Source organism: Taudactylus pleione, unplaced genomic scaffold, assembly GCF_031769625.1.
Source record: "Taudactylus pleione unplaced genomic scaffold, aTauple2 ptg000585l, whole genome shotgun sequence".
Lineage (NCBI taxonomy): Eukaryota > Metazoa > Chordata > Amphibia > Anura > Myobatrachidae > Taudactylus > Taudactylus pleione.
This window is the reverse complement of record NW_028284987.1, coordinates 5,074,225-5,099,912: the sequence shown is the minus strand read 5'-3', so window position 1 is coordinate 5,099,912 and position 25,688 is coordinate 5,074,225. Positions and strand designations below refer to the sequence as shown.

The following is a 25,688-nucleotide window of genomic DNA, read 5'->3' as shown; positions in this document are numbered from 1 at the left end:
GTGTTCTCCATCTTTGTGTACAGTATGTACTCGGATTCAAAACTTCAATATAAAATGATCAACAGGGCTGTAGCTAGGGTAGTGCGGCCGATGCCATCGCACAAGGCACCACAGTTCAGGGGGCGCTGTTTGGGCCTGTCAAATTTCTGTTTCTTGCTCGTAGCTTCCTCTTATTTCATCCCCAGCATCTCCTGGCCTCTCCTATCTATTCCCTGGCCCTTCCCATGAGGCCATGGCCCATTATTGGGTGCATCATATCCCTTTGAAAAATGAGGGGGGCGCCAATGCGCTTTCTGGCACAGGGCACCAAAAAGTCTAGTTACGGCTCTGATGATCAATTAGGTCAATAGAGTCAACTGCTGGCTGGGTATCTACATCTACTGTATGTAACACAAGTGATTTTATTGCCAGCTCAAAGTAACATGGTCAGCACTATGGATATAACTTATACACATGTCATTCAAATACTTCATTATTTACCTTGGAGTTAATTTGCAACCATTCTGTAAGTATGTAGAGAGTTTCCCAGAAGAGGCCAACATTAGCCCTAGATAGGCAGGAGCAGGTTTCATTGGTCTGGAGGAGAATTCTGGATGGAACTGCACACCCACAAAGTATGGATGATCTGCAGACAGAACACATCCATAATGAATGAGATGGCTAAGCATGTACAGTATATACAAAGCATCTGGATTATAAATGCAAAAGGTCTATAAATCCACAGTTTTATAATTCATTTGCCCAGAACAAATCAGCCTGAATAATTTAGAAGCCCCAACATCTGGGAAACATTCAGACAGAGAGAGGCTGATTCTGAGTCGCACGGATCTTTGTGCACGGACGCAAACAGCGAGATTTTGCGTACAGCGCATATACACGTCCATCCCAATCTGAGTCGAATGAAATTTGGCCAGATCTGAATTCCCGTTTTGGGGCATGAACGTTGCGGTGACAATGCAATTGCACGTAAACTCCCTGATGTGTGGGAGTGTCATGGGGCTGTCCTGGGTGTGCGAGTCTGAGTCATGTATACGGGGAAGGGACGCCTGAATCTGACGGATCTCTTGCACCTAGCACGGGTGATGATGGTTGCTGCAGCCAGCATAATAGCAATGGGTGGCACAGGTTTCCGCTTGCAGACGCACAAACCCCAGCATTAGTTTGTCAGATACTTGCCTTTGCATAAGTAGTAAACAGGATTCCAAGGCTACCTGTAACTACAGCCACTTTGCATGCGACTCAGAATCAGCGCCAGAATTGGTTTAGATAAATCGCACAAGAGCCTATTCCACAATGTGCCGATTGAGCTTTTCACCTAACACTGCTCTATGCTATTGAGTGAACAAGGCTAGTACACATTGCTTCCCACCTCCAACCCCCCCCCAAACCCCCCGGAGCCTCAGTTGGGCTTGATTGCATGATGTGGCTATTATGTTCCTTCTATAAATATATACTAATGTGAACGGAGTAACTGAGCGATGAGGTGAGACATAACCACTAGAGTTTTCAGAAATTCTGACTGCCACTTAAATTGAGGACCAGGACCCACTCAGACATGACATTACATTGTCACAAAAACTACTTTTCTTATACCTGCAAATAGACTGACAAATAACACAAAGTGATAGACGTACATCCGTGAAAGGAACAGAATGTTTCAATGGAATAAATGGAATAAAAATACTGTGCATTGTGCATATTGTTTATACGTGAATGACGTATGAGTGGACCCACAGGTGATTTTAGAGAGATACTGTAGGAGAACTCGGACTACTATAGGAAGAAATACTGTAAGTATTTGGCAAGCTGCAGAGAATATGTGCTAATTCACAAGCCAAACAGTGTTCCCAGTGTTTATTTTTCAGAACCATATACAGTAAATACAGATACAGTACTTGATAATTCCAGGGAAATCTAAATAAAATATACATTAAATATGCTGTACATTTACATAGGATGCTTTTATTTTGCATCAGTGCATACAGATCGTACACATCGAGGTGATTGCATGGGGCCTGAATTTTAATGGTTTGTCTTATGGGTGTGTTATGGGAGTGTCGCTGAAGTGGAAGCCATACTGAAACAGAAAATCTGCATTGCCATAAGACTGGAAGGGTAATTGAGACAGCTGTGGGGCACAGGTACTGAAGTGGGTGTGGCCAAATGAGGTGTGACTAAGCCTACAGGGAAAAAGTGGAAAATACTTAATTAATGAGGTTTTGCTATATACGCTCACTCTGGCAGCAGTATGGCAGCAGAATATTAGTCTCATAATCTAGCTCCAGTTATTAGCTATATACCAGTTTGTATGTTCCAGTGTATTATCGGCTTGTTTCTATCTTCCATTTGCTCCATCTGGCTGCAGATACCTCACTGTGTTTGACACTTGGCTTGTCAAGAATCAATCTCCGTTATAGCCCTGTGTCTGCCAAGATCTCCCTATGTATGACCTTGTGTAGGCTTGTTCATGAATCTGCTCAGCTATTCTCCCGTGGCAATACTGTGGCTCCCTGTGCACCAGACCTCAGTTAGTTATCACTTACTTATATTAACCAGCTTATCACACTTGAACCAGTGCAAGGAGCGGCGATCTGTGTACAGGGTGCAGCAATGACCATACCTATTTGTGGGAATCGGTATGATTTACCGCCGGACCCCTGGCCGGCGGTTCAAATCCCGACAGCGGCTGCCCGAACAGGATGAAAATCCAGATCGTCCACAGGTAAGTATTCACTGACGTATTCCCCCACCCGAACCCTCCTTTAGGGTGCCTAACCCTAACCTTCTCCCCCAGTGCCTAACCCTAACCCTCCCTCCCCCTAGCCTAACCCTAACCTCCTGGGGGGGGGGGGGCATAACTCTAAGTCCCCACCGGGAGCCCTAAACCTAACCCTCCCCCCCCCGCGGCTGTCCGCAGCGGTGCCCGGCATCACTTCGACGGGGATGCCGGGCGCCGGTCTCCCGGCGTCGGTAAAATGACAGGCGTCTAGATGTAGCCGCCGGTCATTTAATCCTCGCCGGGATTAAGCAGTCGGGAATAGGTCCGCCGGCTTTTCGACTGCATACCCTATTTGCGAGGGTCACTGGTAAATAACACCTATGCATTAGAGTCATTGCCTCTGTCTCTGGTAGTGCTAATATTAGTTGATAGAGAATCCTGAATCATCGCAGATTTGTGACAGCAAGTGAAAGATGCAAAGAGCATTCCATTAAAAGTATGGAACAATTATATGATATTGATGATTATAGCCATTTGGGTTGGAATACAGAGAACAGAGACAGGAGTGGGAGCAGGATTCAGTGAGAAGGTTTGGGGCCTCCTAGTGGCTCTGTGCCCCAGGCAATTACCCTGTTTACACTCCTCATCCAAACGTCTATTATGCACATCATTACTTACTGCACTATGAATGAGCCCTGGTATTTTTGTGTCTTACAAGCTCACAGGTATTTATATATCAGACATATTAACTACTAACCTTCAAGTTCAATGACTTCCATTCTCTGTCCCTCTGTGTCATGACCAACAAATTTTAAACCATTTTCTTCAAACTGTGGAGTAAGTCCTGGATTTACCTGTGCAGAATTAAATAGACAGACTTCAAAATGTTATCTACAGTAAACTTTCAAAGTCTCTTTTTCACCTGAAAGAAAAATATAAAATGTAATACTGCATTGCTCCAGTCAAGAAACGTCACTATTCACTTTTTCCAAACAATGAGTCTGTTGATGAGTCTTCTCTCCTGAATAGCAACTGAAAGTGGAAAGTTGCCCCATTAAAAGCATAGAATGAGTTTGATATCCAGCACCTAGAATATAAGGTTGTTAACCTACCTGTAAAACAGAGAATGCTTACCTAAAAGCACTATGTCCACCCTCACTTAAATTCTACCATTCCTTCTAATGAATTGTCCAAAGTAAGGCACATTATTCCCCTCCTAAAATCCATAGTTAATTTCAAAAATACCCAAAGGATAACCTAAGTTGGCGCTTATCAATATAGTTGTAAGTAGCTGTATGAATGAAGGGTGTGAACCTTCTTTAGGATAAAGATAAAAACAAAAGAGACTAATACAGCACTATCAATAAGAAAAAGTTAATGCGGCTTGATAATATCAACAATTAATGTTATTTATTAAAATAAAATTGAAGAATATATTAAAGAATAATACAAATTAGTATCATTTGAATGTACATATAAAATCAGCAGCAAAAGTGGTGAGCAATCAATAAATATGAAAGGTGTCCCAAGATATAGCACCGAATATAGGACTGCAGGTAAGGATGTCCTTGTATTTAAAAAAAAAAAAAAAAAAAAACAGTTTTGGAGTACCGATAATTGCCAGGCCAAGGTAAAACATAAGTATATTACCAGTCCATATTATGTCCCATCAGGTATTAGCAAGATGTCCTTGCAAAGGCTGTATGATTTCCCAGAGTCCTGGGCTGGAACTGATCACTGGAAAGTGAAATAGGTTCTTGCGAAATAAAGTGCAGTGCCGGGATTTCGATCCTGGTGTCCACCAAATATAGTAAGTCCTTTCTTAACGCGTTTTGCTGAGTGACTCTCAGCTTCTTCAGAAGCAAATGTTTTGAATGTGTCTGAAGAAGCTGAGAGACAATTCAGCGAAACGCGTTAAGTCCTGGGCTGGAATCAATCACTGGAAAGTGAAATAGGTCCTGGCGAAATAAAGTGCACTGCAGGGATTTCGATCCTGGTGTCAACCAAATATAGTAAGTATTTACTTAACGAGTTTAGCTGAATTGGCTAAACTTTTTTTTATTGCTAGCGCTGTAGTAGTCTTTTGTTGTTATCTAAATCCAGTTAACTGAATGATGCAAAACTCATACAGTCAGGTGCATAAATATTGGGACATTGACAGAATTTTCATATATTGGCCTCTATTCACCACCACAATGACTTTGAAATTAAACAAACAAGATGTGCTTTAACTGCAGACTTTCTGATTTAATTTGAGGGTAATTACATCCAAATCAGGTGAACGGTGTAGGAATTACAACAGTTTCTATATGTGCCTCCCACTTTTTAAGGGGCCAAAAGTAATGGGATTATCAACTCAAAAGCTATTTCATGGACAGGTGTGGGCTATTCCCTCGTTATTTCATTATCAATTAAGCAGGTAAAATGTCTGGAGTTGATTCTAGGTGTGACATTTGGAATCAGTTGCTGTCGACTCTCAATATGAGATCCAAAGAGCTGTCACTATCAGTGAAGCAAGCCATCATTAGGCTGAAAAATCAAAACAAACCCATCAGAGAGATAGCAAAAACATTAGGTGTGGCCAAATCAACTGTTTGGAACATTCTTAAAAAGAAAGAATGCACTGGAGAGCTCAGCAACACCAAAAGACCCGGAAGACCATGGAAAACAACTGTGGTGGATGACAGAAGAATTATTCCCCTGGTGAAGAAAAACCCCTTCACAACAGTTGGCCAAATCAAGAACACTCTCCAGGAGGTAGGTGTATATGTGTCAAAGTCAACAATCAAGAGAAGACTTCACAAGAGTGAATATAGAGGGTTCACCACAAGATGTAAACCATTGGTGAGCCACAAAAACAGGAAGACCAAATTAGAGTTTGCCAAACAACATCTAAAAAAGCCATTACAGTTCTGGAACAACATCCTATGGACAGATAAGACAAAGATCAACTTGTACCAGAGTGATGGGAAGAGAAGAGTATGGAGAAGGAAAGGAGCTGCTCATGATCCAAAAAATACCACCTCATCAGTGAAGCATGGTGGTGGTAGTGTCATGGCGTGGGCATGTATGGCTGCCAATGGAACTGGTTCCCTTGTATTTATTGATGATGTGACTGCTGACAAAAGCAGCAGAATGAATTCTGAAGTGTTTCGGGCAATATTATATGCTCTTATTCAGTCAAATGCTTCAGAACTCATTGGATGGCGCTTCACAGTGCAGATGGACAATGAACCGAAGCATACTGCAAAAGCAACCAAAGAGTTTTTTAAGGCTAAAAAGTGGAATGTTATGCAATGGCCAAGTCAATCCCCTGACCTGAATCCGATTGAGCATGCATTTCACTTGATGAAGACAAAAACTGAAGGGAAAATGCCCCAAGAACAAGCAGGAACTGAACACATTTGCAGTTGAGGCCTGGCAGAGCATCACCAGGGATGAAACCCAGCGTCTGGTGATGTCTATGCGTTCCAGACTTCAGGCTGTAATTGCCTGCAAAGGATTTGCAACAAAGTATTAAAAAGTGAAGGGTAGATTTAGGATTGTTTAGTTTGTCCCATTACTTTTGGCCCCTTAAAAAGTGGGAGGCACATATAGAAACCGTTGTAATTCCTACAGCGTTCACCTGATTTGGATGTAATTACCCTCAAATTAAATCTGAAAGTCTGCAGTTAAAGCACATCTTGTTTGTTTCATTGCAAAGCCATTGTGGTGGTGAATAGATGCCAAAATATGGAATTCTGTCAATGTCCCAATATTTATGCACCTGACTGTATATGAATTCATTCAGAAATTGTGTTAATCAGGATGTGTCAGAAATGTAAAATTTAGGAAGATAAAGATACTTGGGCAAAGATTTCTGTGAGTAAAACATAGGACTGTTCAGAGAAAACTAATACACCTGTAAGCCTAATAGCTATTTTCATTTTACAACTGGCTGTTAGTTGTTTTATCTGTTGATACAAGAATTTAAAAAAAAATCAACTTCTGATGAAGACGCTGATTACAAGAAGGCAGAGACACGCGTTAAGCTATTTGTACTCCTTACATGAGAAGGCCATTGGGGACCACTGTTTTTTTTTCTAGTGGAAACTCAGTTACGGGTGTCGTAAGACTCAAGAAATCTCACCAAGGCTGCATTCCAGGGAGTCCCTGTAGCCGGGGCGTACAGTATGAGAAAAATTGTGCCGGTTTATTTATCCTGGAAATTGAAACTGGTTGCCAGAACTGAGTGTTATTATAAAGAGATTGAGCATTTTTCATATATATGGACAGTCCAACTTGCTTGCTACTAACCATAATCTTTGAGTGGATGCTTTTGCGATGATAACTATTGACTGATATGCAAGATACTTGACAACACGATTCCTCAATACTACTCGTCTGCAAACTAACCTATGCATGGAATATCTTGCCTTAAAGTTCTGGGATTACTATAAGGACTCTAAATTATGCTTTACTAATACTAAAAAGAATGTGCGGTCTTTTGTTGGAATATTATAGTATATTAATTCCATATATATTTTTAATTTATTTAGGTATTTTGAGTGGACATTGTTGTTTATTAATGTTGCATATTGTATAGACAAATACATTTTATTTGTCTGACAGACAGCGCTTCAGGGTCATTCCATGTCAGTTCAACCAGGGGTGTCCACCACCCATCTCAGATTTCTACGAAAAAATTTTCATTAAGAGAGGATGTCAAGACAACTATTTCTGCCAAATATCTCGACTGTCTGACAATTAGTTTATTAAATATTGATTTTTCAACTTACAAAACTATTTACTAATCACGGCTTCTTTATCCAGTTTATTTGAAATATCAGGGGTGGTTATTAAGGAATCACCATGAAATTTGGACCCCTAAGGTAACTTTTCCCCCCGAATCCAAAAAACGAAACCAAATTACTTTATCTGCCTCATGTTTTGCGTCACGTCAAAAACGCATGTTTTTCTAATAGAATTAAAAACTCTAGGTTCCATCGACATTAGGGATCCCATTTTTTTTGGGGTGCTTAAAAAAGGTAAACATTACTACCACAAAAAAATCAGCAGGGTACTCTGTTTAATAGTGGAGGAATAAGATAATGAAGTTGATGTTCGATTACTGTTGTACCACATACATAATTAACACAAGAAACCATAAAATTTAAAAGCTTTAACATAACTTGAGTCCATAACTTAAGTTGAGTCAACAAAATCATTCTTCCCTTGTTTGGAACTTGTTGTAACGGTCTGTAATTTTCCTTAAAGTGGCAACAGAAAGTGTATACTGCCTTCCAGTACTTCCTTGGATAGTAGGCACTTCCGTTACACAGAGGACGTGAATAAAAGGAACAAAACACATCTCTTGAAGGGCAGGATAGCACATTTGTTGATTGGTTTTGTTTCATGAAGTGTACCAGCACATCTTGTTCCTCCTTATTACATTGAATGATATACCCAATGTACAAGATGTTATCATACACTGCTGCTATGTATGTTCCAGGTTGCAGATCACTTTTGTCTACATATTTTGTGACTGTGGTCATAGTGACACTAACTCTGGTTCCTGCTGTCTTCATGTCGTCTGATGACAATCGATATATGTGCAGCTCATCATTACTAATAGGCCGAAATCCGTGATGAGAAAGTGTTCCTCCCACAGTGTTCGCTGTTTCCAGACGGCTATGCAGCTTGGATTTGCAGTCTTGTATTTCATACGTAAAAAAACTTTATGCCATGTACATTTTCATTTGCCCAGCTATACAGTTAAAGGTGTCAAGATGTGATGGGTTTCCACTGCTTGCATACTGGTGCGTGTGGCTAGACATTTAACTGTCCCTCCAATGCCATCACACAGATTCTTACCATGAGATGTGGCAAAAAAATTTCATTCTGCTTGAATGTTGAAGTCATCCTTATGGAAGCATAAGTTCAAAAAGTCTTTGCAGTTCTTGTATTGTGCACTAGCACCATTACTAAAGTAGTAAACATACTCCAATTTTGGTAATAGTTTCACTAATGTTTCATAACTAACTGGTTTTTGGGTAGCTAGTAGTATGGCAGTCTGTATTTAAAAGACTACCAAATGTGCACTTTGAATGAGCAGCTGCCATGATTGACTATCTTTCTGTGTCTACCTCTCTTAATTTTCTGTATGGGAGTTTTATCCCATTGCCTCAGCTTAGTTCACTTTTTTGGTATGGTTTTAATTATGTGTGCGGTACACCAGTAATCAAGCGTCAGCTTTATGATTTTTTTATTTTTTTTCTCCACTATGAAACAGAGGACCTCATTCAGAGTCGGTCGTTGCGGCCGCACGGTTGTACGCCACCGATGTTCGCTAAACTGCGCATGTGTAAAGTTCGCAATGCGCGTGCGCAAACTAGCGGCTACGATTACAAATTTCTCTCTCCTTTAACACAGCCAGGTCGGTAGTTTGAGTGACAGAATGAGGCGTTTGTGGGTGGTAACATGGGAAGGTGCTTGAAAACGGGGGTGTGGAGATCCGAACACAGGCGTGCCTAATTATGCGAACAGCGTTTTATGGGAGTGCATAATTAACAAAGTAGTGTCATGGCACACATGACATGGGTGGTTTGTACACTGACCTGATCGTAGAGCTTAAGAGAGGGTACCTTAAGCTCTACGACCAGTTCCGATGGTTCCCGATGCTCGCGATTAATCCTTATATCCCAGGAGATGACGTGTGTGGTGAACGAGAAGGGGGCGTTATTTAGTCTTACGGCCGCTTCTTACCCTCGGTCGTTCAGCTAACGATCTCATCTTAGGACCGCAACTTGTGATCGCTTAATTTGCATATCCGGCCCCTTTTCCCCTACGACCGTGCGTCCGCAACGACCGACTCTGAATGAGGTCCAGAGTACCCTGCTGATTTTTCTTGTGGTAGTAATGTATACCTTTTATAAGCACCCCCCAAAAAAATGGGATCCCTAATGTTGATGGAACCTAGCGTTTTTAATTCTATTCGAAAAACGTGCGTTTTTGCCGTAACGCAAAACATGAGGCAGATAAAGTAATTTGGTTTGGATTCGGGAAGAAAAGTTACCTTAGGGGTCCAAATTTTGTGGTTATTCCTTAATAAACACCCGTGTTACTTTAAATAAACTGGATAAAGAAGCCGCGATTAGTAAATTATTTAATAAATTGAAAAATCAATATTTAATAAACTAATTGTCAGACAGTCGAGATATTTGGCAGAAATAATTGTTTTGACATCCTCTTTTAACTAAAAAAATTTCCAAAAAATCTGAGATGGGTGGTGGACAATTAATTTTTTTTTTGGGTGATCTGATGTGGAATGACCCATCATTTTTTTAAAAATCATTCTTGTATCTTTGAGAGCTGCAGTATTCCCTCTTTTGAGAAACTGCAGTTTGTGCAATAACATGCAATACTAGTGCCTTGGTGGGATTTTCTCTCTATTTGTTTTAGATTTTGGTTATTATTTAGGGATTCAGCAACACTTTCCTCCCCAAGTGAAAAGCAACTCGAGAGATCTCTATAGGAAAACAATTTTGCTGCCCACATGGACTGCAATAAATATGCAGCTCTGAAATTAATGTGATAAAACGATATAGAGTCGAATGAAATAGAGGTGAACTTGCCCGTCAAACTGCTGGATGTGGTACTCAACAATGTGGATAATAAAAAACCAAGCTACCGGCTATGTGCGGTGGGTTTAAAATCCCCACATTGTAAGCAGATCGGACTAGTGCGACATGTTTGAGTTAAATAAGGCGCAACATTCCCTAATTGTTCCAATAGGCAAATATGTTGTGCATTTTTAGAAACAATAGTAATAAGGAGATTATTGCCCCCTTATTAATAAATATAATTTAGTGGCTCTAAATACATGAAGCAAATAGCTAAATATTACCAAAACACTGCCATACTGTAGTTCTTCCATTCATGTGGTGATTTTTTGTAAGTGTAAATAACACTCTTTTTTTATACGGTGTTGCACTACATTATTTATTTTCTTCTTTCTTCCATGCTGCCTGGGAGAAATATATTTATACAGTACAGTATGATGCAAAACACCACATGAAAGGATAAAGGCACACTGCTAACACATTTAAAGCAAGGGTATTTATTCCACATGTGAGCATTTGGTGTGCCAACTGGGACTTATTTCACTTCACACATTAGGGGCCTGATTCAGAGCTCCACGCATGCTGATGTTCACGTACTTGAGTGATTTTTTGCAACTGCGTATGCGCAAAAATGTAAAAAAATGTCCTACAGTGGGAGGTGGCTAGTAGTGTATGCAAAAATGGTCCTTTCAGTGGGCAAGGTATGGGATTGTCACAGGCGTGTCAATGCAAGCGGCTGCGTACACAGACGCAGAGCTGCAGACATAGGAGGCCATAGTCAGACAGTGCACCTGCCATACGCCTGGTGCAAATTTCAATGGTGCGTCCAATAGTGGCGTATAAGGGTGCACCAATCAGTATTGCAGCGTGCACAGATGCTAAAGGTGGGAGTATCAGACCTTGCACATTCGGCTGCACAGATGTACACAAGGGAAACAGTTTGCAGCTGCATTTGCATAAGGTTGCAGACGGGTGACAGACACAAATGCGTGCGGCTCAGAATCAGGCCCCAGGTGTTTATACCCAATGTATGCTATTGCACTATTTTGTATTTTCTCCCTCTCATGTCTGAGATAATTCTACATCATGGAGTAAAAGAGAGATCATCATCCGCAGCACTGTAAGAGCAGTTCTTGTATGTAAAGTCAAATATTACCTCCTTATAAATCACAAAATAAATATTTTGCTGCCATATTCTGATAACAAAAAACTCAAGCCTCCATTGGTTCAAAAAAGAAAAACAATGGCTGCCATTAACCCCTCCCCCCCCCCAGAAAACACAACTTATTACTTTAATGCAGAGGTTCCCAAACACGGACCTCAAGGCTCCCCAACAGTTCAGGTTTTAGAAATCACCATTGTTGAGTACAGGTGGTTAAATAAGATTGACTGAGGCACTAATTAAGTAACCTGTGATCAACCATGGATATCTCTAAAACCTGAACTGTTGGGGAGTCTTGATGACGGCATTTGGGCACCTCTGCTTTAACATGTTCTCTTGTTCCTGGTCCGATCTGATGTTGTCCAATGGGATTTGTAAGAAAAAAAAAGAAAAAAAGGAGCCACACACAACATTAATGCAACTTACTTTGAATTGCCTTGGTTACACAATGGGTTAAAGTTAGGCAGTCAAGCTAGTTAATAACTAGACAGCCAATTAAGGGCTTTGTTTTATTTCCTAATTAATAAAACACAGCTGGTCCAATCAGGTGCTAGGGGTGCCTATTAAAAAAAAAAAAGGGGGGGAGACACGTTTGTGTTTTACTCTTTTTTTATCCCCAATGGTACAGGCCAGATAGCTCCAATTGTATCTATCTCATTAGCCAGAGGAATTTTCATTGTTCGCCAATTTTTACTGTGTTTGGAGATGACTCAGCTCTTATTATATTCCGCGAATTCTATTCATAATACCGGGAATATCAGTACAGCGATCTACGGTGGCTCATGTATTATGATAGTCTGTATTACAGATCACGATTTGAAACTCGCTGGCATATCGCACCACATTACATCCTCTGTATCATTTAGAAAGCACTCATTAGAATGACCCCTAAAGCTACAACCACATGCAAGGGTGTATCTTGGGGTCCGAGCGCCCCAGGCAAACTAAGGGACTGGCGCCCCCCTCCAATGACTGCTTCTACTTGAAAAAATAAACTAACACACACTGGGGGTAGTTTAATTGAGACACCTGTAGAAATAGGGAAAATATTTTTTTTATTCTCTTTTTAATAAATATATCTTTTACAGAACTTACTCTATTGCAAACCACTATTTACGAATGCCAAAAAACACAGGAAATGCTTGAAAACATAGCATCAAAAACAAACATGCATTATGGGTAAAATAATTTACATATATTCAAATTGGACTGTCTACACTGCATTATGCTTTTTTAACTCTGCCATATAATTCACTGGTAAAACAGCCCACATGGGTCCATTGCTATCTCACACACAATATTAAAAACAGTCCATAAAGATCATGTCTTAATCCTGACACCTGAGTATCCACAAACTATAAAGATCATGGTCAATCCCCATACTGAGGAAAAGATAAATTTATTAGTACTTACACTGGGGGTAGTTCAACTTACACGCCTGTAGAAATAGGGAGACAATATATATATATACAGTCAGGTGCATAAATATTGGGACATTGACAGAATTTTCATATTTTGGCCTCTATTCACTACCACAATGGCTTTGAAATGAAACAAACAAGATGTGCTTTTACTGCATACTTTCAGATTTAATTTGAGGGTAATTACATCCACATCAGGTGAACGGTGTAGGAATTACAACGGTTTCTATATGTGCCTCCCAGTTTTTAAGGGGCCAAAAGTAATGGGACAAACTAAACAATCCTAAATCTAACTTTCACTTTTTAATACTTTGTTGCAAATCCTTTGCAGACAATTACAGCCTGAAGTCTGGAACGCATAGACATCACCAGATGCTGGGTTTCATCCCTGGTGATGCTCTGCCAGGCCTCTACTGCGAATGTCTTCAGTTTCTGCTTGTTCTTGGGGCTTTTTCCCTTCAGTTTTGTCTTCATCAAGTGAAATGCATGCTCAATCAGATTCAGGTCAGGGGATTGACTTGGCCATTGCATAACATTCTACGTTTTAGCCTTAAAAAAACTCTTTGGCTGCTATTGCAGTATGCTTCGGGTTATTGTCCATCTGCACTGTGAAGTGTCGTCCAATGAGTTCTGAAGCATTTGACTGAATAAGAGCATATAATAATGCCCGAAACACTTCAGAATTAATTCTGCTGCTCGTCAGCAGTCACATCATCAATAAATACAAGAGAACCAGTTCCACTGGCAGCCATACATGCCCACGCCATGACACTACCACCACCATGCTTCACTGATGAGGTGGTATGTTTTGGATCATGAGCAGTTCCTTTCCTTCTCCATACTCTTCTCTTCCCGTCACTCTGGTACAAGTTGATCTTTGTCTCATCTGTCCATAGGATGTTGTTCTAGAACTGTAATGGCTTTTTTAGATGTTGTTTGGCAAACTCTAATCTGGTCTTCCTGTTTTTGTGGCTCACCAATGGTTTACATCTTGTGGTGAACCCTCTATATTCACTCTTGTGAAGTCTTCTCTTGATTGTTGACTTTGACACATATACACCTACCTCCTGGAGAGTGTTCTTGATTTGGCCAACTGTTGTGAAGGGGTTTTTCTTCACCAGGGAAATAATTCTTCTGTCATCCACCACAGTTGTTTTCCGTGGTCTTCCTGGGTCTTTTGGTATTGCTGAGCTCTCCGATGCGTTCTTTCTTTTTAAGATTGTTCCAAACAGTTGATTTGGCCACACCTAATGTTTTTGCTCTCTCTCTGATGGGTTTGTTTTGATTTTTCAGCCTAATGATGGCTTGCTTCACTGATAGTGACAGCTCTTTGGATCTCAGATTGAGAGTCGACAGCAACTGATTCCAAATGCAAATGTCACACCTAGAATCAACTCCAGACCTTTTACCTGCTTAATTGATAATGAAATAACGAGGGAATAGCCCACACCTGTCCATGAAATAGCTTTTGAGTTGATAGTCCCATTACTTTTGGCCCCTTAAAAAGTGGGAGGCACATATAGAAACCGTTGTAATTCCTACACCGTTCACCTGATTTGGATGTAATTACACTCAAATTAAATCTGAAAGTCTGCAGTTAAAGCACATCTTGTTTGTTTCATTTCAAAGCTATTGTGGTGGTGAATAGAAGCCAAAATATGAAAAATCTGTCAATGTCCCAATATTTATGCACCTGACTGTATATATATATATATATATATATATATACACACACTTTTTTAAAATACATATATATTTTTATATTTTTTCAGTTATAACACTTACTACATGCAAGCACTGTTTATTAATTTCTATATGTCAACAACACAGGAAAAGAGGGCATCAATAACAAACAAGGTGCATTGTGGGCAAGATAATTTGCATATATGCAAATTACCTTGTGAATAGAGCATTGTGGTTGATGTGGTGTTGCACTCTTTTCCTGCAAGGTTGAGATATGGGACTTAGTGATTGGTGATTGGTATGTAGTGGGTATTGTGGGAGAAGAGATATATTAGAAAAAAAGAATTAAAAAAAATTATTCTCTCTAATTTTAAATGTTTCTGATATAAAGGGACATATAAGAAGCCTGATACACATTAACTATCAATGGAGGACACTGATAAGAGCAGAGGAGACGGAAGGAGACTAGGGATCATTTACTAATGACAGCTGTCTGCGGTACACTGCGCAGAGCAAACAGGAGACCAGTGATCATTTGCTAATGATGTCGGGGGGGCAACGGCGCCCCCCCCTCGGCTGGGGCACCCCTGGCGAGGGCCATCCAGGCCAATAGGAAGATACGCCCCTGACCACATGTACCTTTTGGAGCAGATGTAGAGTTTGACAGAAATACAATTTACTTCTATCAGTGTACAGCCAAACCTCCTGGTTTAAACCAGTCTCATATACTACTGTTCTCTTCTGAAATGAAGCAGGCACATAGGCAACCCTTGCCCAGCTGGACACATCTTGAGTATACAACCAGCTCTACAAGCTCAATGCACCTTTTTGCCAGGCACATTTTGTGCTTAACATTTAGACACAAATTCCGCCCAACTCCCTTTATACAAAAAGATTAATCATGCTTTATTATTACTCCTGTAATATTATTTCAAAATATAGTCTAGACCACTTTAGTAATTTGAAAGGAAATGATCAAGCAATGTTTGTTTGGTAATTATTATACTTGAACATTCTAAAGTTAAATTAGACTGACAAAAACACAGGGTTTGTAGTCACAAAAAAATATATTCTCTGAAGAGCAACATTAATAAGTTCTTGCCAAAAACTATGGATGTATTTCACAGTTAGCTTAGTGCTGGATGCCACCTATAATTACACAGAAGTGTGGGTCTGATTCAGAGCCGGACGCTATTTGCGCTCGCTCGTTCAGAAAAAGGGGCTGGCTATTTAAATTGACCGTTCGCTCTTTGCGGTCTGTTGACGCCTCTATGTCTGAACGAGTGAACAAAACATGCGGTTGTTATTTTGTAAAAAACGCCCCCTGGCCGCTCGCATCATACGTCATCTCCGCTATTTATTAGATTAATCGAGTACATCGAACGGCGTATGAACTGCTCGCAATTCTTGCGGTTGGTTTTTCCTACCGCAATCATGCGAACAGTTCTGGCTAAAAGACAACCAAGTGACGTGGTCACTGACGCTGCTTTATTAATTATGCACACCCTTAAAACGCCCGTTTTGACCTTTTGGCATGCCTGCGTTCGGATCACCACTCCCCGTTTTCAAGCACCTTCCCCTGTTACCACCCACAAACGCCTCATCATGTCACCCAAATTAGCAGACATTCGCTATTTTGCGAGCACACGATTTCTGGCCGCACTGACTGGTTCGCGTACTAAAACCCATACGCATGCGCAGATGTGCGAACATCGCTCGGAACGAACGAGCGGCCGCTTACGAGCGGCTCTGAATGAGACCCTGTGTGCCCTGTCACAATTAAAGTCATTTACAAAGTATACTTTTTTGTATTACTGTAATAATGCATAACTCTACTTTTGTAATTTAAAACAAAATGCTTTAGTAATTTAAAAGGAAATGATAAAGCAAAGTTTGTTAGGTAATTATTATACTTGAACATTCTAAAGTTAAATTAGACTGACAAAAACACAGGGTTTGTAGTCACAAAAAAAATATTCTCTGAGCAACATAATCAGTTCTTCTCAAAAACTATAGATGTACTTCACAATTTGCTTAATTCTGAATGCCACCTAAAATCAAACAGAAATGGCTGCCATGTCACAATTATAGTCATTTAGAAAGTTTATTTTTTGTAATACCGTAATGATGCATAACTCTACTTTTTCATAAAATGCTTTCATTACTTTGGGCAGCCTAATTTAAATAGTATACAGGAATCTTGGGGATGGATAATGTAGTTCAGCAACAAAATTGCTACTCCATAAGTTTGTATATGTTTGAATGTTTTAAATGAGACATTACTTCTCTCTCTCGTTCGGGCTAATCTCTTGAACCACTGGATGGATTTTGATGGGGTTTTTACTATTCTATACAGCATTAGCCGAGGAAGGATTTGCTGTATGAACCATTAATCTGTGACAAGAGGAACCCGAGCAGAGACAAGTTTAGAGAAAAATCTTGCACCAAGCTGCTGTAAAGGAGCTGGCCAGGGTGCTGAAACAGCAAGAGACAGGGCGCGTTAATCAGAGATAACAATGTGCCCAGTTGTTTAGCAGCAGGCTATAGTGGGGAGGGAGTCAGGGACTGAGCAGGGTCACATCTAAGGCAGACAGAGAGTGAGAGACAGCATCTAACGAACCCATGAAGATGCCCTGATGCAGAAACAGTAGCCAGCAATGTGCCAGGGGAAGCATATTTATCAGGAATGAAAAAAAACAAAAAAAACATCAATGGACAGCATCGAATGATTTCCATTGGATGGTGACAAACATCGGACTGCCACCATCAAATGGTAAAAACACTACCATCGAAACAAAAACATCAATGGTTAGTAACCATCTGATTCTGATGTCCATCCCTATGCTGAACCTGCAAGCGGACTCCAGCCACCATCCTCTACCGTGAGGTGCTCCCTCTCCAGCCTGATGTTTCCGCTCAGCCACACTCCCCCTGTGAACAGGAGGCACCTCCCATGAAAGTCAGCACTATTCTTGGACAGGGGCAGCACGGCGAAGAAGCTCAACAGGAAGCCCAGGAAATACAGGGTACATTGTGCAAAGAGAACATTGCTCAACGCCATGTTCGGCAGCTGGGTAGAAGTGCACATGGAGGCTGTTGAATATGCTTATGGTAGTTGCAATACAAATCTCTCATTCATTATTCTCTTGCCCTTCCCAGCACATCCCAGTGGCAGGAGTGAGAAGCCCAGGGTGCAGGGACTGTGGTGACATGGCGTAGGTTGTTTTGAGATGCAGGGGGCTTTGGTAAATTTAAATTACTCCCAATGCGAAGCCGGGGTGGGTTGCTAATATAAAAATAATATGAAAATTAGAATTTAACTGCTCCTACAGTCATTCATGTCATGTAAGATGTAAGTAAGTTAAGTGTGAGTAAGAATTAAATGGGGAATTAAAGTAAAAGCAATCCACTTTGCCATGTCTTATGGAATCTAAATTTTATAATTGGCTGCTAGATTTTATTTTCAGTTTGCCATAGATCCAGAGGCATTCTGTCTCGCCTTCACTCTAACTGAATGAAGAGAATAATTTCTCACAGCTGTATTGCATTATTTAACACTATTGGCTGGAAAAGCTCAGTAGTAATAAGTTGTGATTGGCTGAAGGTGTCATCATAAAATAACAAACAGTTGCCAGTGTATACAAGTAGATTAATTTAAAAACAGTGATCAAATACAGATGTGTCCACATAAAAATATCTTCACATTGCGTGAAATAGCCGTTAAGTGAACCACAGACGTTGCAACTTAGCTGCACCAAAATATTCATCCTAAGTACCTAGTATACAATACGCAAATGACATTAACTACAGATGTGTCCAAATAAATCTATCCTCCATGCGCTACAAGTCGCGCTACACATAACGCGGGAGTTCCGTGTGACTCGGTATTGCCGAGTGTCTTTTCTTGCAACTGTTTAGCTTTCAAATGTGTCATATTCGCACAGCGGTGCAAATATTTAGCACAAGCAGCTTTAGCTGATTAAAATGATATGCAGCATGTCTACATTTTGTGTGCGACTTCGGCAGGGCCGCAACTAGGGGGGGGGGCTGGAGGTGCACATGCACCGGGTGCGCCGCTGTACCCGGTGCCAGTGACCTCCAGCCCAGCGCTGCAGAGAGGCTCCAAGCCGGACGACCGCTGGTAATATTTATTACCAGCGGGCGCCCGGCTCCTTCTCTGCAGCGACGCGGTGTAGCCGGAGCCGGAGGCTGGAGTTCTCTCCCAAACTCCAGCTTCCGGCTCTCCCCACGGGCACTATGGGAGAGACGTCATCACGTTTCCCCCATAGTTCCGAGGAGCAGCCGGCGGACCGGATGCGACGCTGGATGCAGGAGCAGGGTTCAAGGTAAGTATTTTTTTTTGTAATAAGCTGCACTACAGGGGCATTATTATGGGGGCAGGGGCATTACTATGGGGGCATGGGCAATAATGGGCATTACTAATGGGGCATGAGCACTACAGAAGCATTACCACAGGGGCATTACTGTGGGGGCATTAGCACTACAGGGGCATTACTGTAAGGGCACTATAGGGATATTACTATGAGGGCATGGGCACTACAGGGGCATTACTATGAGAGCATGGACACTACAGGAGCATTACTATGAAAGCATGGGCACTACAGGGGCATTACCACAAGGGCATTAATATGGGAGCATGGGCACTACAGGGGCATTACTATGAGAGCATGGACACTACAGGAGCATTACTATGAAAGCATGGGCCCTACAGGGGCATTACCACAAGGGCATTAATATGGGAGCATGGGCACTACAGGGGCATTACTATGGGGGTATTAACATATGGGCATTACTATGGGGGCATTACAATATGGGCACTACTACAGGGGCATTACTATGGGGGAATTATCATATGGGCACTACTACAGGGGCATCACTATATGGGCACTACTACAGGGGCATTACCTCAGGGGGCATTACTATAGGGGCACTGCTGCAGAGGGAATTACCAGGGGGGGTGCCAAATTACTGTCTTGCCCCTGGTGACAAAAATCCTAGTTTCGGCCCTGACTTCGGGTGTATCTGCATATGACACGCTACATTAGTGTTACAGCCGCTGACACTGTAACGTAGTCTTTAGCATGCAGCTACACCCGCAGATGCACACAGAACATAGGCATATCAGCAGGAACTGCTTGTGCTATTTGCATCACTGTGCGAATAAGATGCATTTGAAGGTAAAAAGTTGCACGAAAAGATGCTCGGCACTACCGAGTCACGCCACGGCCTGAAGGGCTGTTTAGCTGCAAGGAGGCTAGATGTATGAGGACACATCTGTATATTATAGGAGAGAGAAACAACAAAAGCAACAGTCTCCCTTATCATTACCTTCTTCTGCAGGGCCATTGCTCCTCCTGTTCTCTCTGCACTGTGTAAAGCATTGCATGGCACAGGTCATATCTGTATGTCCCCATCTCCCTTTTATCTTAGTTCTCTTTCTCTCCTCAGCTCTTCACACGAACACTAATCCCATATTATTTTAATTATATTTAGCACTGCTTCCCATTTAAATACAAACTTGTACATACGTGTTTATGTGCACTCCTGTATATGCATTTTTACGTATATTTGTTTTTATAGATTATTATTAGTTCATCGGGCACCCACGAATTTGACACATTGGATTAATTCACATTTCTCTGTAATTATCAGACAATAATAGCAGGATATCTAACAGTTCTATATAATTAATAGTAATATCTTTGAATAATTATTAAACATTTACATTAAGATTTTGGCATTTATCGATATACTCCAATGGGTTAATGTCTCTAAAGGAGTGCTGGTACAGGCACAAAACTAGTTACGCCGCCAGCTGACAAGCTCACCTATTTTTTTATCTCTAGTACTTTATTGCTATAATGCCTATAAAGTTAAATTGTTTCAACATAAGACGACTGACCTAATTTTTGATCAGCATAGGTGAGGTCGCTTCCCTGTTATACATCACGTTCTCTGAAGTGCAGCCCAGTTTCTATGTTCAACTTGTTTCATTTTTTCACCTTTAATGCTATACTGTATGTTAATAATACAAACTATGCTGTCATGCTTTGTGTTATCACTTAATAAATCAAAGTGTGTCAAAGGGGATGTAGTCACCATCCTGGCGCAGACAATGTCGGCAGACAGAATCGAGACGGCTGCTATCCCGACGATATTAGGGTTAGACGATCGTGTTAGGCTGCGGGAAATGTGGGTTAGGGTTAAAATATTTACCTGCATGCGTCAGGCTCTCAGCTACCAAGTCACTTCTATACTGATACGGCACAAAATTGTTATATAAAGCACATCAGCTCCGTAATGTCTGCATAATTAAAATGTATTCCAACCAACTACTAATCTCTTATAGATTCTTGATTGTTATAATTTTACCTCAGCGTTCTACCTATGTATAGTATATCGTCTAAATAAATGAATAGATGTTGGTCTTTCTTAAAAACTTTTATTTATCAATATGTGGCCTTATCAGATCATATACAGACTTTTTAACAGACACCTGCGGCGTCTGTTGGCAATATTTGAAATGACAATTCTATGTTATACCTAAATATAAAAGAATGAACCTTTAACATGTGTCTGATTTAATCTCTGTATCAGATGAAGATAAATTGTTGCCACACTTAAATTGGACACTGTAAAATCTCCTGCTGGCATTAGGTGATTATAAGACGTCCACATATAACATTACAGCACGTATACATTACAAACTAACATTGGGAAGGGTGAGTGTGTGGGAGTGTGTAATAGACAAATGACAATAGTGCTTGGGTGTAGGTATTGGGGGGAAAGGGGGGGGGAGGAATGGGGAATTCTGTATTTGTATTGTCCCGATGGTGTCCAGTTAAATGGACCAAAGTTGCTTATTGTATATGGACCCTGGTAAGGTCGTCGTTGAATCAATAAGTAAATGGCTGTTTGGAATGTTTGTATAGCCGCTGGGGTCTGGCCGTGATGAGCCCCGTGGGTGACTTACCCTTCCTGGGCTGCAGAGACTCCAGTCTCTTGATACTGGCGTCACGGACGATCACCGCTGGATTTCTGCCGTTCAGGTCCGTGGGCGCACCTTCTGCTCTTCGGCTATCTGAGGCACTGGTCTCTTCTGATTCTTACAGGTGGTATAGGCGGTGAGACTCGCTCCGTCTGTCGCGTGGTCTGCAGTCCCGCTCTGATGTTAGGCTGTCAGTATGTGCCTCTGGCTTAGTCGGGCCGTGGCTTCAATGCAAGTTTGTCAGCGTGTATACGCGCTGTCCGGGTCCTACGTGTGTGCTTGTCCTGCGATCCAGTGCTGGGTCTCTTTTCCTGCTAATAGTGTCAGTACACCAACGCGTTTCGGCTTTGTCTAGCCTTTGTCAAGGTGTATAACAATCAAGAATCCATATGTAAATTGAGGGTGGTTACCTCATATGCCTACAGCTGCCCCCGATACAAGGTTTATTTATTCTTAGAGCGCTGGTGCATACATACAATAACATTTCGTGAATTAATCTCTTATAGATGCCTAGCATAAACAGTGTGATGGGTCCACTGGTCGGGGAGAGAATAGCGTATTCACTAATTGCTAAGCTTTAGACCATATCCAGATGATACTTGAGCAAGACCACCAAATATATAAAACAGAGAATAAGTAATGTTATGTACATTCCATTTTAGGGGTAAATTTAGTAAAGTGAGAGTTTTTAGAAGTGGAGATGTTGCCCATAGCAACCAATCAGATTCTAGCTATTATCTTCTAGATGGGGCTAGTTAACTGTTAAGTAGAATCTTATTGGTTGCTATGTGCAACATCTCCACTTTTAAAACTCTCACTTTAGTAAATATACCTTCAAAAATACAAATATTTATTAAAGCGTCAACATTACTATTACCATCTCTAGTCCTACTGATGACATTTTCTTAAGATCTTGAAGCATTTATTTCTAGTTAATTTGCAGTTATTCTTATCAATGTTATTGTTTGAAAAATACAGTTATATAATCTATTTTTGTTCACTTATTCAGATTACTCAATTACACTTTATGATCATCTATAGTATTTTCTCATTTGCATAATTGAAAAACTCAACAGTCCATTTGGAGGTACTTGCCTCAAACCGGTGTCTATGTCGCTCTTCTAGAAAGTCAACATTACCGTAGAGCTTCTCTGAAAAAAAAAAAAAAAATATTATATAGTTAGCAAAACAGATCCTTAACGCACAAAGAGGCTCATGTAGAATTGGACAAACGTCTGGTGTTTTTGTGTATGATATACATTTCTGTACTGTGCGTGCACACCAAAAATACATAGGCAAATGATTGTATTTACATTTTTTGCATATCCATAACTTGCCTCTACCTACAACTGGGGAGCAGGAACAGTGGTGAGCATGGGTGAGCAAGTGTAAACCAAGCACAGAAGCAGCATGTTCATGTAAATGAGAGAGAATTAGATGAGGATGCATCTGCAGATACGTATTTTAGAAGGTGTATCTCTTGGGGATGCTTGAGGATTAATAATATGATATACAGGGATACTGATGACTATTCATACCACTATCTAACTGCTTCTGACTAACTGATTGTTTCTTGACAACTCATTAGTGTTGCGGCTATATTACGGTCACAACTCTTGGGTGGATAGTGGTTGCGACCCGTATTTGGGGATTGGCGTGACCTATTTCTGAGGCGTGGAGTCTAATGTACCAGCGGTATTCACCAGGGACCCTCGCAAGTAATGGACTTGGCTGCGTCCGACACACAGGTCGCGGCCTTCAGGATAGGTTCCTTATACAGGTACTGGTAAACTCTGGATGGAGTGGAGAAAAATTTCAGCGTAGTCAACAGGCCTGGTCAAAACCAGACGGACAAGACGGTACCAGGGAGCAGGCGTATGCGGGTCACAGAAGATAGCCGAGGTCAGAACCAGATATCAAATACGGTACCAGGTTCAGACGAAATCAGAGACACAAAACAAAGTCAAGTTCAGGAACAGGTAACAGGATTTGCACAGGAACGCTGGGGTAAGGTAATGGAGCCTATACTCTGGCACAGGAGTGATCCAAGGGACTTCCTTAAATAGGCAGGCTTGTAATTTGGCGCCTACTGTGACATCACCATTTAGGTGTACATGGCCCTTTCAATTTTCCTGCAGGTCTGCGTGCGCGCTCCTAGGAGAGCCACAGCCGCACAGCGGGGGGAGCCGCATACATCAGCAGCAGCCCCTGGGGACACCCCGCCCGCTGCCTGGGATTCCAGTGCTACCGGACCCAGTAAGTGACAGCCGGTGTCCGGCGCACTGTGACAATTACGTGAAATTGCCAAAATCTATTTATGCTGTTTTATTGACATTTTTATTTGGACTACTATATTAAAAAAGACTGCAATTTGACTTATAGGATAAAACAGATACTATTTAACTTAATGTTATTTTTATTCAATTTAAGAAATATTTACGTAAAATAACTTTCATATGTATCAAAGCTCAAGATGCTATTCTCTTGTATGCACATTACACTATTATATTGTGTATAAATAGGATACTGTGACTTTAGCATTTATTATTAACACTGTCAAGCCACATCTCTGCACTCTCTCTATGCTATCATGGGGTATAAGAATACAAACTTGTACACCTATTGCACATCTAGCGAACACGCTATTGTTTTAATCTGGGTGCATCATGACTACAGACGGAACATATGCATCTAAATGTGATTTATTTTTATGCATGTATTTTCTCCTTGCACATGTTCTGAGCACCTATACATCCACCCATAAATGAATCCCAAAATCACTTATTATCAGTGATGGATTTACCTGGGGGCTGCAGCCTCCCCAGTAAAATCCGCCATGCCCAGAAAGTGTTCCTTGCAGTGGCTTTCTATTAGAAGTGCTATCTGCTAATCACAACCAGACAGACAGCCCCAGGGGAGGTGTTTTCACTTCCTGGGACTGTTAGTCCATACCACTAATAGCAGAGAGAGCGCTTCCAATGGGAAGCCAATAAGCTGCCTTGACGTCATCCCTACCTGGGTTTTAGAGGCTGCAGCCAATACATTTCCTTGAAGCTGGTGCTTTTGCGCATGCTCTGGTCGCGGGCCCTGCCAGATGCATTGTGCATGTACCAGGGAGAACGGGACACGGCCCGGGACACTGATAGGACTGCTGCACGGGCAGCCTCCCTGACAGATAAAGGTGGGAGCCACATCTGTTCATTATGTAAGTATAATGTTTTAATAAGGAAAACAGATCTGACTTATGTGTGTGTGTTTAAAGTAGTGTACAAATCTGAGTAACTTACTAATGTGCATTTTATCCCTTTGATGTACATGAATAAAATTAATATGGACTGATTTAAAGTCACAAAAACTCAATATTTTACTTTCCATTTGTATAATGAGAATACTGACCTATGTAGAAGAAAATTTGTACAACAGAACCTTAGGTAGGTCTGGTAAAGATGTGCTGGGAGAGTTGCCATTGTCTGAATGTTTGTTCAATAATCCCTTAATATGCTTCAAAAGCCCTCATGTTAATCATATGAGGTAGGGGCAAGGCTAAAATTATTGGGGGGTGAAATGCATCTGCGGAGTCCATGGTCAATGCAGTAACAGTCAGCGATTGGACAAACTACAGCGGCATAACATAAAACGGTTTAGTATATTTATCCACATGTACAAGACACAATTAAATTAATAACCAACTAAAAAATGTCATAACTGCTATGACTGAAAAAAAGTATAGCCTAATAGAGCTGTGATAAATAAATTGCCACTGTACTGCAGCAAAAAAATGAATGGCCTCTGTAACCCCTCAAACTAAACTATGATTGCTACATGTTAATAAGTGACATTGCATAGCAGTTATGCCACATTGAGTCAGGAGATACTTGTTAACTTTAAGGGCGCCACTTGAAAAGTGTATTCTGCAAACTTGTTTTTTCATTGGAGTAGCTCAGCTAACGTTATACAAGATTATTTACTATGTCTGTGATGTGTCATTACTGACACAGAGCTCAGCAGCATTGTGAGCGGCTTATGCCAGCCTATACTTTCCCCACTTTTTCCTAAATCCAAGCAGTGGAAAGAATGGATGTTCTCACCTTGC

The 25,688-nt window shown here is 41.1% G+C and overlaps 1 protein-coding gene across 4 annotated transcripts in view; it reads right to left on the bottom strand.

The window, feature by feature from the left end:
* CTPS2 (CTP synthase 2) overlaps positions 1-25,688 on the bottom strand; it is a 234,169-nt gene that overhangs the window by 68,304 nt on the left and 140,177 nt on the right. For 3 of the 4 annotated variants that reach the window (XM_088453684.1, XM_088453685.1, XM_088453687.1), the window contains 3 exons: positions 22,691-22,746; positions 3,477-3,573; positions 481-625 (listed from right to left, as the gene is read on the bottom strand). In XM_088453684.1, coding sequence (XP_088309810.1) covers positions 481-625; positions 3,477-3,573; positions 22,691-22,746 — 298 coding nt within the window. Of the gene's footprint in view, positions 1-476; positions 626-3,476; positions 3,574-22,690; positions 22,747-25,688 lie in introns of those variants that run through there. The other variant, XM_088453686.1, reaches the window with a different exon arrangement.